Below are 14,690 nucleotides of genomic sequence, written 5' to 3' on the forward strand. Positions count from 1 at the left end.
CATGCCTTGGAAAGTCTGCTTGTTATTACAGACATCTTCTTGTACCAATCTAAAATATTTCAATTTACTAGGATCAAAAACTATTTAAATTGAATGTCTAATAAAATAACTTACTTGAAAATAAGGAACTTTTGTTTGAATATCAAAAACAACACAATCAATAATTTTATATTGAGAAGTAACACAAACACACAATGAAATATAAAAAGTACAACACTATTTGGAACTATATTGTACATTCATTATATGTATATTTACTGCAGCATTCTTTTTTTGTTTGTTTTTTTCTAGTACCGGGAACCAAACTCATGACCTTGCGCTTGCCAGGCAGGCACTGTGCCACTGAGCTAAATCCCCAGCCCCACTGCAGCATTCTTTAAAAGATGTGTAAAGGAATTAAAAATGGTGGCATAGGCTGGGCGTGGTGGCGCACGCCTGTAATTCCAGCACTTGGGAGGCTAAGGCAGGAGGATTGTTGGGAGTTCGAGACCAGCCTGGGCTACAAAGTGAGCTCAAGGCCAGACCCTGTCTCAAAAAGACAAAAACAAAACAAACAAACAAAAAAAATGGTGGCATAAAGACCAGCAGCAAAATACAGCCTCTCGAGAATCAAGATGCCTAGGAAAAAACAAGTTGGTGAAGAAAAAAAGAAGGAGATCTCTGGAAATCAGGAGGGAGCTGACAGAAAAAACTAGAAACTAAGCCAGAGAAATTGAATACAATGCAGAGAAAAGAACAAAGTTGTCTAGAAAGCTAAATCTGCCCTCTGGGAGGAAGACCTGTCTCTCTTAACAAAAGCTAAGGCCAGAGAAAGTCAGCAGCTCCAGGGAGAAACAGTAACAATGTGGGATTTACTCTAAAAGTACTACTTCTGAATGGCAAGCTCGAGATGGAGAAGAAATCTAGTGCAATGCTTACCGTATCTGAGTGTTTAACTAGGAGCCAAAACCAAATGAACAAATGATTAAAGTCACAATAGCGAGGCTTGCATACTTCCCTAAGGAGTGAATGGAAACTTGAGATTATACTATAATTGGTACCACCCAGTCCAAGAAATCTAGCTATACAGGCACTGGGATGGCTGACTAGAAAACATTTACGCCCATCTCTTCCCCTAAAAGGTTCTTGTTTTAAAGTCATATATAAGCCAAGGTTAATGATGTCAGTCATACATCCTTGCTAAGTGCCCCACTTACCTATTAGAGATCAATATTAGCTAAGTGGCTGTATTTGTAATTTTATTGGTTGATTATAGTTTGACCCATATGATTTTGTATCATTTCATGATTTTGTATCTACTTCTTGATTCTGCCCTAAAACTATCTCTGAGGAGCTATTCCTATTCTCCAATAAATTTTTCCACTTTTAACCACCTTTGTCCTTTGGAATTCATTCTTCAATTTCAGGGGATACGAACTTGGCACATCTAACACCTAGCAGGTCGAGAGTTACATTTCTCCTATTTCAGTACCTTGGTTCACAAATGCTTTTGTTTGCAAACAGTTTGGTTTACAAACCAAAGACTTTCGCAAAATTGTTTGCAAACTCCATTGGGTGACAAACAAAAGCACTGTCATCTTTCCCACACAAATAAATGTGGCCTTCCAAAGTCATAGAACAAATTAAGTTCATGATCTGAGGTACCACTGTATTTGAAACACTAGCCAAAGCAACCAGGCATGAGAAAGAAAGAAATGGGATATATAAAGGAAAGAAAGAAGCCAAATTGTCCTTGTTTACAAATGACATGATCCTTTACATAGAAGACACAAAAAAATTCCACCGGAAGACTCCTAGAATAGATAACCAAATTCACCAGTGCGTAGGCAGGCTACAAAATAAAAATCAATAGCATTCCTGTGCAACAATAATGAATCCACCTATAAAGAAATTAGGAAAACAATACCATTCGCAATAGCTTCAAGAAAAATTAAATACTTAGTAACTAACTTAACAAAGAAAGTGAAAAATCTATATAATGAAAACTAAAGTACTCTGAAAGTGATTGAAGAAGACATCAGAAAAATGGAAAAATATCCTGTGCAACTGTATAGGCAAAATGGCCATATTTTCAAAACTAAAATATACATTTAATGCAACCCCAATTAAAACAGCAATAGCATTCCTTACAGAACTAGAGAAAACAATCCTAACCCTCATATGGAACCAGGAAAGACCAAGAATAGTAAAAGCAAAACGGGCAACAAGAGCAAAGGAGGAGGCATTACAATCCTGGATTTCAAATTATATTACCAAGTTACAGTGATTAAAAACAACCTGGGTGTACTTGTTTGCATTTCCATCAACAATGCAGAAGGGTTCCTTTTATCACTGCAGCCTTGCCAGCATTTTTTATTATGTGATTTCTGGTAATAGTAAGATGGAATCTCAGTGTTGTTTTAAACAGTGGAGTACTACTCTGTCATAATGATTAACTTAGACCACAACGTTAAGGGAAATAAGACATATGAGCTCAAATATCACATCATTTGTATCACATGAAAACCCAAAATAAAAAGAGCAGAATAAAAGCAGGAAGTAGGGAGATCTTTTTCTAGTGAGAAGGTGATCAAGAGATGGAGGGAGAAGAGAGAGGGGAAGGAAAGAGCTTAAATGTGTCCTGTACATGTACCAACTCCTCACAAGGAATGTAATCATTATGTACTGCAAAGATGTATTAATAACAAATAAAAACAAAAACAAACAATAACAAACATACGGTACTGGCACAAGAACAGACATATAGACCAATAGAGCAGAATGGAGAATACAGAAATCTCAGGCTCATTCAGCCATCTGATCTTTGCCGAAGGTGCCGAAAACATACACTGGAGGAAAGATGGCCTCTTTAACAAATGGTGCTGGGAAAACTGGTTATGTACATGTAGAAGACTGAACCTAAACCCATATACTGTCAGCATGTACTAAAATAAAATAAAAATGGATCAAAGATCTAAAGTTAAAAGAAACATAATCTGTTGGAAAATAAAATTGGCATAGGGATAGGCAAGGACTTTCTGAACAGAACTTCCATTGCAAAAATGAACAAATGGGATCCTATCAAATTAAAAAGATTCTGCACTGCAAAGGAAACCACCAATAGAGCAAAGAGACAACATAAAGAGTGATTAAAAAACTTTTTTTGCCAGCAACTCCTTGGAAAGATTATTATCTAGAATATATCAAGAACTCAAAAAAATTACTACCCCCAAATAAAAGTCCCAATGAAAAACTGGGTCAATGAAATGAACAGACATTTCTCAGAAGTACAGTCAATCAATACATGAAAAAATATTTAACAACTCTGACCATAAGAAAAATACAAATTAAAACAACAATGAGATTCTATCTTACTCCAGAAAGAATGGCTGTCATCAAGAAATCAAATAATAACAAATACTGGCAAGGCTGCAGGGAAAAAGAAATCTTCCTACATTGGTAGGACTGTAAACTAGTATAACCATTATGGAAATCACTCTGGAAATTCCTCAAATTATAACTTTCACTTGACCCAGCTATTCCCCTTTAAGGTATCTTCTGAAATAGTTAAAGACATCATGTTACAGTGATACATGCATACCCATGCTTAGAACAGCACCATTCATAACAGCTAAATCTTCGAAGTGGCTTATGCCCAACAATAGATAAATAAGTAAAGAAAATGTGGTATTTACACACAATAGAGTAAACAATAGAGTAACAGTTTGCCATAAAGAAGGATAAATTTGGGCCGTCTGTGGAAATACCTTGCACCTTGGGACCATAATGTGAAGTGAAATAAAGCAGACACACAAGCTTAAAAACCAAATGGTTTCTCTTATGTAAATAAAGATCAAAATAAAAAATAGATAACAGGAAACAGGGAGATAGATCTTTTATAAACAAGAGTGTGAGTGTATACTGTTAAACAGCATCCACTGTCATATGTTTGACATATGTTAGAATAAAATATATCTTAAAGTATTTCGTAGCTATTCTCATTTTTCAATTAAGAATTACATATTTTAAAAATTTTACTGTAGGAATTTAGTTATATGGTTTACATACATTAATAAATTATGGAAATAATAAATTTTAAAAATATCATTTTATATCTGAAAGTCTATCCCAGTGAAATGGACTGAAATTTATAATACATTTAGGGAAAGCCAATTGACTAATCAGAGCAGCACTCATTTGAAAGCAGAAATACAAGAATGAAATGCTGTTTTGAAATACCAAAGCAAATGTATTGCTTTTTAAACAATAAAAATATAATAAAAAAGAGATTAGAATATAAAATAAAATAAAAATGGACCCATATAAAAAGACTTTCAAAAAAAAAAAATAGAAAGACTTTCAAGATATAATTGCCATCCTGGTTGCACACTACAATAAATAATGAACATTAAAAACTGTAACAAGAAATCTTTCTATCATCTTTCAATGTGTCTCAATATCTGCTTTTGGACAAAACCTAGATGGAGCCCAGGTAACATTTTTTCAAAAGATCTCCATGTGATTGTAACATGCATCTGGGACAGAAAAACAATACTGAAGACGGAAGTACAGGAAAATGTTAGACTCTTAGGGAATATGAATACAGAAACCTGTAAACAGGAATGAAAAAGGACAAAATTGGGTCCCAACAAATATCACTTCCATGAGAAATGATTTTAAAATTTATATTAACACATTTTGAAATTAGTATTAATATTTGAAATCTGAATAGGAACTGTCATTACCCTTAAAAATGGGTCTTCCTAGAGAAAACTAATATACTCAGAGAACAAATTTTGAATAAGACATTTCCCAACAAGAATGTACCACTTCAATCAATGTACAATTATTCAGTTAAGATACACAGTTCTAGTTTATCTTTTGCAGCTACTGTAAATGGGACTGTCCTCTTGATTTTTACTTCAGATAATTAACTACTGGCTATATATCAATGGTACAAATGGTGCTATTGGTTGATTTTGTATTATGAATCTTAAGTGAATTCTTAACAGTTTTTTGGGGGGGGTGAAATTTTTGAAGTTTTCTATACATAAGAGCCTACCATCTGCAAACAGAAAATGTGACTTCCATTTCTCCAGTTTGGATGCCCTTTATTTCTTATTCTTGCCAGACTAGTCTGGCGAGGACTTCCAGTACTGTGTGGAGTAACAGTGGTCCCACCACCCTACTGTAGGAAACAGATCCACAGGAAATGAAGTAAGTATGGTAAAGAAACATCTGCACTCCTGTGTTTACTGCAGCACTATTAAGTCACCAGGAAATGGAAACAACTTAAGTGTCCGTTAATTGCTGAATGACTAAAGAAAATATGGCACATAAACAAAATACAATACTATTCAGCCACAAAAAAGGAATTCTTATCATTTTCACCAACATGGATAGAACTTTTTATGTTAAGTGTAATAAGTCAGGCACAAAAAGAAATACTGCATGATCTTTTTTGTTTTTGTTTTTTGGTCTTTTTTGATACAGGGTCTTGCTATGCAATTCAGGTTGGTCTTGAGCTCACTTTGTAGCCCAGGCTGGTCTCAAACTTGCAACGATCCTCCTGCCTCAGCCTCCTGAGTGCTGGAATTACATGCCTAGCTTAACTACTACAGAATCTTATTCCTATGGGGAATGTGAAAAAGTTATCTCACAGAAGTGATGGGAATTACCAGAGGCAGAGAAAAGACTGATCAATGGATATTAAACAGGAGTAAGTAACTTTTGTTCTGGTGTATTACATGGGTGACTAGAAATTCTAATTATGTACTATATATTTCAAAAAGCTAGGATTCTGAATGTTTTTACCATAAGGAAATGGTAAATGTTTGAGAAGACATATATCTAACTTGACTTGAAATACTGTACGATGGATACATTTCAAAACATCACACCACACCCCATTTATTTATATATTATGTATATATATATAAATTTTGCTTTTTTATCAGTTAAATATTTTCAAAAAATGATACACAATTCTAAGATGAGATGGCTAGCTATAATTAAAAGTCTACAAGCCAAATAAAGCACTTTTAGCAGTGATGGTGAACCTTCTAGAGCTTTTAATGATATAAACAGCCTACTGTGGCACATGTGCCATAAGTTCACCACCCCTGACTTATAGATTATATTGCTAAGTGGACTTTGACAGAATTATACTCAGCCTTGCAAGCCCCAGGAAATCCACCACAAATATGTATGGAATAATTGCTATAGCCATATTTCACTAATCATCAATAAACCTTTATAAACAAGTGTTACTTATTAGCATTAAATACAGATTAAGCATAAAAATGAACCTGTACTAACAGAATGATTAATTAAAACAGGTCTTTTAAATTTCAAAATTTTCTCAGTGCAGCAATCACTAATATTATGTAAATAAGTCACAATGGCGACTACGATTATAATTTTCAATATGCTAGACGTTTTAATTCAATATAACTGCATGAGTTGTAAGGACAAGTGAAGTTAGAAATACTGTAAAGGTGCAGTATAATTATGAAGGTAACACAGAAAAAGAAGTTACATAAAGATTACACTATACTTCAGAGTGGATACTATGTAGCACCCTCCTGTTTACTCTGTTGTGGGTTAGGCTGTTACCAAAAATGAAATGCTGACTTTGCATCCTTAATTACTTGTGAACACTGTATTTGGCAATGGGACTTTTGCAAATATAAGGTTTAAAAATGGTAAGGCTCCCCTGCAAACCAAAGGGTCCCAAAGAACTCCATTAAAGTGAGCATCTAAATCCTGTATTAACTTTTTACTGTCATACCCACTGAATAGTCTCAAGGTAGCAAAGTAAAGGCTACGAAAACTGAACAGACAATGGAACAGATCGAAGAAGAACTTACAATACAAATCTAAACCAACTAGCTGGGTGTGTAGGGGGATGAATACTCCCTCATAATCTCAGCGATTGGGAGGCTGCGGCAGGAGGACTATCATGAGTTCAAGGTCAGCCTAGATTACATAGTGAGTTCAAGGTCAGCCTGGGCTATACAGCCAGACCCCATGTCAAATAAAAACAAAACCAAACAAAACAAAACAGAAAACTAAGCAAACTGATTGTCTGCTAAAACAAAATAAAATCGAAAAACATTTCTAGAAAGTACGAAAAGGAACCAGTCTTACAATACAAAACCCAAAATGGTTAAAATATAGCTGGGCATGGTGGGGCATGCCTGTAATCCCAGCAGAAGAGGATCACTGTGACTTCAAACACAGCATGGGCTACAAAGTGAGCTCAAGGCCAGCCCAAACTGCATAGCAAGACACACACACACACACACACACACACACACACACACACACGTGTATATATGTATATACATACGTATATACATATATGTATATACATATGCATGCGTGTATATACATATACATGTGTATATATACACGTGTATATGTGTATATATATAATTACAAAATTATTCAATGTACAAAAAAAAATCAAAGAAAACAAACAATTTTCAAAGAAAAAGTCAATTAACAGAAAATTCTGAAATTTAGGTGGCAGATCCAAAAATACTGGATGAAACAGATCTTAAACCATTATTGTAACCATGCTCCATCAAGTTAAAATAAACACATTTAAAATTAATGAACAGGGAGTAAACTTAGAAGAGATATAGGATTTATTTTTAAAAAACACCCAAAGAATGTGCAAGGCCCTGGATTCAATACCCAGTATTTCAAAATAAATTAAGAAAAAAATGAACCTAAGAAAATTTTTAGTAAAATAGATACAGAAAGTGAAAAAAAGTGTAAAGAACTAAAAGACAGAACGACAGAAATTACCCAATCTGAATTAGAGAAAAAATTACTGACATGAAAAAAGAAACTGTCTAACGCCTACAAAACAAAATGGTGTAACTTGAATCTGAGCAGAAAAAAGAGATTACTGGTGATGAGTATCTAACAAAATAGTTTTCAGAAAAGAAAATACTGAAAGAGATAAAGAAAGAATGAAGTCACAGTATGATAACAGGGTCAATTATTGAAGACATAACAAGACTCAAAATATTTATACTCCTAACAAGAAAGCTTCAAAATAAATGAGAGGGAGAACAACCACAAAAACAACTGAACAGAGAAAACTGGACTTCAACATTCATGTCTCATAATCAGTAAGTGAAAAGTAAAAATACATAAGGATATAGAAAATCAGAAAATACCATTAACAAATCTGATCCACTCCAACAATCAGAACATTTAAAAATACCTAAATAATCCGTAGCTGAACAAGACAGTCACAAGACAAATTACAAAATTTTGTAGAATTTTAAATTTAAGGGAAAAGCATATGACACATTAAACTTTGTGGGATCTCCTCAGGCAGTGGTGAAAGGGAAATGTGTAACACAAAATGTAAAGATAAGAGACCTCAAATCAGTGACATCAACTTTAACTTTCTCTTTTTTTTGTACCGGCAATCGAACTCAGGACCTTGTGCTTGCCAGGCAGGTGCTTGTGCTGCTGAGCTATATCCCCAGCCCAACTTTAACTTAAAAATATTAAAAGAGGGAAAACTTGAGCCCAGAGCAAAAAGAAAGAAATATTAATGAACAAAAATCAATGACGTATCAATGCAATCCCTACTAAAACTCCAGCGACATGTTTTATAACAACAGATATAAAAAATTCATGTAGAACCTTAAGGGACCACAAATAGCAAAAGCAACCTTCAAAAAGAAAAAGATAAAGGGCTGATACTCCTGGATTTCAAAACAGCATAAAGACTTACATAGAAACCAATGTAAAAGAATAGAAAACTCTTGCATATAGAGTGAAATGATTTTTGACATGTGTGTCAAGACCATTCAATGGGGGTAAGCACAGACTTTTCAGTAAGTGGTGCTGAGAAAACTGAATATCTAAGTGTAAAAGAATGAAGTTGTACCCTTACACCACATACAAAATTTAAATGGATAAAAGACATAAAAGCTCTGAGAAGAAAACACAGGAGGAAAGCTTCATGACAATGGATTTAGCAAAGATTTCTCAGAGAGGATACCAAAGGCACAGGCAATAACAAAGAGAAAATAAGTAAAATGGATTTCAATAATAAAAAAAAAAAAAAACCAAAAACCAAACTCCATGTATCAAACAATACTATCAACAGTAAAAAGGAAATACAGAATGGGAGAAAACATTTGCAAATCACGTATGTGGGTAAGTGATTTAATATCCAAAAATATACAGATAACTCATGACCAAAGCAAAAGAAAAGAAATCTCACAGCTAAAAGCTAAAATCCAACTCAAATAACATGTGCCAATAACCAGGTCATAAAAAGATAATCCCTTTACAAACATAAAAGAGATATTCAACCTTACCAATACAGTAGTGAGAAATGGAAATCAAAATCACAATGAGCTATGCCTCTGTACTTCTTAGGAAATATATACAGAAGGGAAGTAGTAAGTGTTGACAAGGACATGGAGAAAACATAGCGCTTGGGCACTATAGCCATTAGTGTTGGAACTATAAAATGGTAGAGAAAACAGGATGGTAGTTTTACAAAAAAAAGTTAAACAAGCTGGGTATAGTTGTGCAAGCCTGTAATCCCAACACTTGGGAGGCTAAGGAGGGAGGATCACTGCAAGTGCGAGGCGAGCCTGAGCTACATACTGAGTTCAAAACCAGTCTGAACTATACTGCGAGACCCTGTCTCAAACACACACACACACACACACACACACACACAAACAAAACAAAAAATTACACAAAGATGTATCATATTATCAAGCAATTTTACTTCTAAGTATATACATACTTTAAAAAACAAAGCAGGGATATGAAGAGATATTTGTACACTCGTACATAGCAGCGTTACTCAAAATACTCAAAAGTGACTTTTCTGTATAAAAATAGGCAAAGGAAAAGGCATAACATAATGTGAAATAAAGCTTCCAATGGGAGGGCTATCCTTTGGCTATTTAATCATTAGACTGGAAGTTACACAAGGAAAAGAATGAAAGGGCAAAGAAATTAAATTTATTTTTACTACTCTAGCAAAGAAACCCCTTCACAGGGCTTTGCAAATGTAATGATGAGAAGAACCACATCAAAACAGGGTAGTAAGAATAGGAAACAACAAAAAGTAAAGATGAATAAATAAGAAAAATAGGAAGCCATTTACCAAAAGAAATGGAGGGTTAAGGATGTAGGTGAGTGGTAGAGTATTTGCCTGGCACATGTAAACAACCATCAAAAGAAAAAAAAAAAGGAAAGAAAAAAAAGGAAGCAGGAGGGAGGGGACAGAAATATTATAAACATCATTGAGAGATTTTAGTGTAAGCTGGACATTTAGTGTAATTCAAAATGTAAAAATGTCAAAATATTTCTTAAAAAGAAGCTCCTCTAATGTACAACTAAAAGATCTGGCTATGAAGTGACAGTAATTCTAAATGTCACCTTGTGGCACAAATGCAGAAAACATCATTATAATGAGGATACAAGATATCCATTTTTCCTTCAGTTAAAAAAGAAAAATTAATTCCTGGGCTTAATATTATTTTGGGGGTTGGGAATTGGTAATCACAAAGGTCTGTTATGAATTTCAATAAATATACCTCTCCCCAAAAAAGGAGTTGGCGGGAGGGAGAGGAGAGTGCTAAGAAAGAGATTCAGATAGTACCTTTTGCATCATCAGAACCTGAAGCCAAAAGTTTGGGATCCATCAAATTAAAGTCAACACTCCAACATCTCTTCTCATGCTCCTGGATACAGCAGAGACAAAGGAGACTTAGAAGACAGACTATAGAACTTAAAATAAATAAAGCCAAAAAAGTTTGTCACCAATTTACTGCTAGTGAGGAGAGGGAATGAAAGCAGACTATAAAAACCAAATTAAGATGCTGATGCACAACAAATACAAATTTTTCATAAATATATTTACTAAAGTTATTGCTTTTGGAAATATATTTGACACATTCTAACACACAAATGTCTGAAGAAATCCTTTCAAAAAGCACTGGTATTCTATAGCTATTACATACCTATAAAAATATGAAATAGTGACAAATCTGTGATTATAAAGTACTGTACAAAAAGCTCTATGTTTATCAAGAAAGTAAAAATAAAGTCCCTATTTATTTACCTGATAGACCTTTGACCTCTGTCCTGTGAATCCATCCCATAGTATAACAGTGCCTTCATAATCACTGCTAGCTAACAGGTTCTTATGGTAACTACTCCAACTGATACAGCTAGAAAAAAAATTTAAAGTTAATTGACATACAAATAAATAGCAATAGGATATAAAGCAGAAAGATTAGTGCCCTTTTAAAATGATCTACATAAGTTCACACTCATTATTCTACCTACAAAATATGCATGAAGTGACAATTAATGCTTAGATTTTCTGACAGTATTTCTGAGAGAGATGTGAGCCTATGGCTGCCACCCACTATCTTTAACTCATGGGAAAGCATGTCTATCAGTGAAGACAATAAAGGCCTGGGCATGGCATGGCATGGCATGGAATAGGATGAAGGAAACCTGATGAGACAGTTTAAACCCCTAGACTTAATTGTGCCAAATCAGATAAGCCAAATTAACTAGTCTGAGTCCAGCTTTTGCATGGACATTCAAAAAGGCTTAACTAAATCAATACAACTTTCACCTGAAATTTCCATTAAAGGGATCTAACAGAATCACACTTTTAATATTTATGGTTTCAGCTATTCTCCAGTATTTCAAAAGTCTACCTCAGCTAAAATGTATGCTACTCAGTAGTTAATGCCTAGTAATTTCCAAGCATGTGAATGAAAAATCTTGTTCTATACTAGTTGTATGCATGCTAAATTTTCAGTAACCAACAGAGCTTATTTTAATTTTTGAAAATACTTGTAAGAGTTTCTGACAGAAATTATACAGAGCAATTAAATGTTGGATTCAGATAGATCTGTCTTCAAATTCCAGGAATGGTACTTAGTGGCTGTGGCTCTCAGGATAACTTAATGCGTTTCTACAACTGGTGTAAAAAGACTGGCCAAATCTGTTTTAGTTGTGTTAAGTACTCATCTCTTTGGCTCCAGGTACACATCTTTCAGCCTTAAGTAGCTTCTGGTTGGTAATATATCCTTCGCATGTACTGTAATGTACTATATTGTGTATTTTTGCATGTGGCACGACAAACACATTAAATCCTCTACTTATATTTTCATTAACATTTACTATGAGTCTTTGCCATGGGCTACGTACCATGGTGAGTACATTCCAGTAAGGTTTAAAAAAGTACAATCCTATAAAATAGGTTATCAGAATTATGGTTTTTGTGCTATAAATCCAAGGTAAATAGTTCTTAAGTACAAGCACAAACTCTAGAAGTAAACTACCTCAGTCTGAATCCTGACTCTTCTGTATCTTATTAGTATGTCAGGCAACTTATTTATCTCTCTTTGCTTCAGTTTCCTTGTGTATTAAGCGGGGAAATAATGGTAAGTATCTCAGGTCTGCTAAAGACAAATCACTTAGGACCATAGCTTAACATATAAGAATTTAATAATGTTGTATCTTACACATGTACTCCTTCTACTTAGGAAATAAACTATAACAGAGTCTCAACGATGAGTGCCAATGACAAATGAGCAGGCACACAAATTACCATGATGGAGTATTTTCATGAATCATTAGGAAACAAAAAGGAAAGCTACAAAATTATGAAAAACTATAATACTTGCATCTATATATCCATCCATCCATCCATCCACCCACCCACCCATCCTTATCACATCCCTAATCCAATTATCTAAAATACTCAAAAATCTGAAACTCTTGGCACTGACCTTAAATCAAAAACCTGACGATTCAGTGCCTACAAAATTTGTTTCATGCACAAAAGTATGAATAGTGTATAAAATTACCCCCCGCCTATGTGTATAAGTTGTACATGAAACATAAATGAATTTTATCCTTAGATGTGGGCCCTATCCCCAAGATACCACAGCATACATGGGCAAATGTGCCAAAATCACAAATACTTCTAGTCTCAAGTGTTTGAGATATACGATATTGACCTACATGTGTAATTTATCATGGTAAGAAAGGTACACCGATGCCACCTGTGATAAGGTTCTAAGTTCTAAACAAAGCATTAGATGATTTCCTTATATATAACTCCCTTTTAAGCCAGTGTTTACAAGAATAGCTTGGGAAGCCTTTTAGATTATTTTTTAAAAGGAAGAGGAGAGAGAAGGGAACATAAAGGATAAGGAAAGAAAGTAGCATATTCTAGTCTTAGAGAGATACAGAGGGGCATATGAGACATATGAAAAGTATGATAGAAGTAGTTCCTGCATTTTCAACACAATTTCAGGTTTGAAAAGTATTCCTTATGAACTATAACCCTTAACACATGAGATTTTAAATAGTATTCCTTCAATGAAAAGCAGAATATTTTTGTAAAAATCATTCTTAAAATCAGAAACAATTGTAACAGATATACACACATGCTGTAGAAAAATTCTTGACTTTCCAACACTATTCTCAGGCTAGAGTAATCTTTTATGTGTCAATCCAATAACAACCAACAAAGACTTTTATTAGTTAAGTGAAAAAAATTTTAATTTGGAAATCAGAAAAACATAAAATGCTAAACCCCAGAGCAGAAAAGCAACTGGTATCTATGAGAAAGACAGCTTGCTGGGTCGATAATATATCCTCTGCATTCACAGTACAATTACAGTTTTCACCAGTAATGAGTTAGGAGTCTCACAGAAAGGTAAAATAATCACACAGTAATTTTATACATCAGTTGTTACATACATACTGCATCATGTCAAGAAAATAATGTAAACACCTGATTTTGGAATTGCAGGTCATTTCATTCTCAGGGTAATGAATATCCACTGCATCCTGGATGACTGTGCCATATTCATAGACTTTGATCTTCTTTGTAACCCCAGCAATTGCAAAATAGTCACAATCTCGGTCAAATTCAATACTAAGGGAAAAAAGGGAAATATTTTATCTCTAAGTCTATTTACCCATCCTTGTCACATTTACAATAACATTTGAGAATCTGGTATTTTCTAAAGTAACTCTGTCGACATGGATAAAAGATCCACTTGGAATGGCTTCAAATTATGTTAGGTCCAAATGATGCCCAAAATAAGTCATCAAAAATACCAAATTATAAATATTAATAAAGTTGTATAGATCTACACAATTGTGCTTATAAATGTACTATTGCACTCAAATGCCTGACATGTTTTTCAGTTCAGCTACAGTAAACATATTATAACTTGGCAGGAAAAGATTTAATGGTCTGAATAGTTTGGTATATTGTAAATATGTCAAAAATTATCAAATTTAATAAATTCAATTTTTCTTCCTATCATCTTGTAAAGATTGACAGAGTTCACTACTTAATCTCATTTTAATAAATAAATGAGTATACACACTGAACTATTAAAGTAGTCAGGTGGTGACAAAGGGGCAGAATATTCATAAACATGGAATCATTATTTTTACTTTCCCCCAAACAAATATGATCTTGCTGAATTACAAATCCCTAAAACACACTCCTTAGACCACGAACAATAAAAAGGCAAATATCTCAAACTCTTCTCTCTTTTAGAGTTTCTCAAGCTATTCATTCTTCTTATGGTGACTTTAAAAACAAAACAAAACAAGTTGTTAATTAAGCTACTTCAAAGCAAAGCACATGATCTCATTAACTGTTGTAG

The 14,690-nt window shown here is 34.0% G+C and overlaps 1 protein-coding gene across 2 annotated transcripts in view; it reads right to left on the minus strand.

Annotated features, from left to right (window-relative positions):
• Window positions 1-14,690, minus strand: part of Rfwd2 (ring finger and WD repeat domain 2, E3 ubiquitin protein ligase) — a gene marked incomplete at its 5' end in the record, with an annotated part of 196,761 nt that overhangs the window by 67,308 nt on the left and 114,763 nt on the right. For both annotated transcript variants that reach the window (XM_013520966.1, XM_013520960.1), the window contains 3 exon segments: window positions 10,637-10,718; window positions 11,099-11,207; window positions 13,802-13,945. In XM_013520966.1, coding sequence (XP_013376420.1) covers window positions 10,637-10,718; window positions 11,099-11,207; window positions 13,802-13,945 — 335 coding nt within the window.

Source organism: Chinchilla lanigera, unplaced genomic scaffold (genome assembly GCF_000276665.1).
Source record: "Chinchilla lanigera isolate Chin_1 unplaced genomic scaffold, ChiLan1.0 scaffold00005, whole genome shotgun sequence".
NCBI classification, from domain to species: domain Eukaryota; kingdom Metazoa; phylum Chordata; class Mammalia; order Rodentia; family Chinchillidae; genus Chinchilla; species Chinchilla lanigera.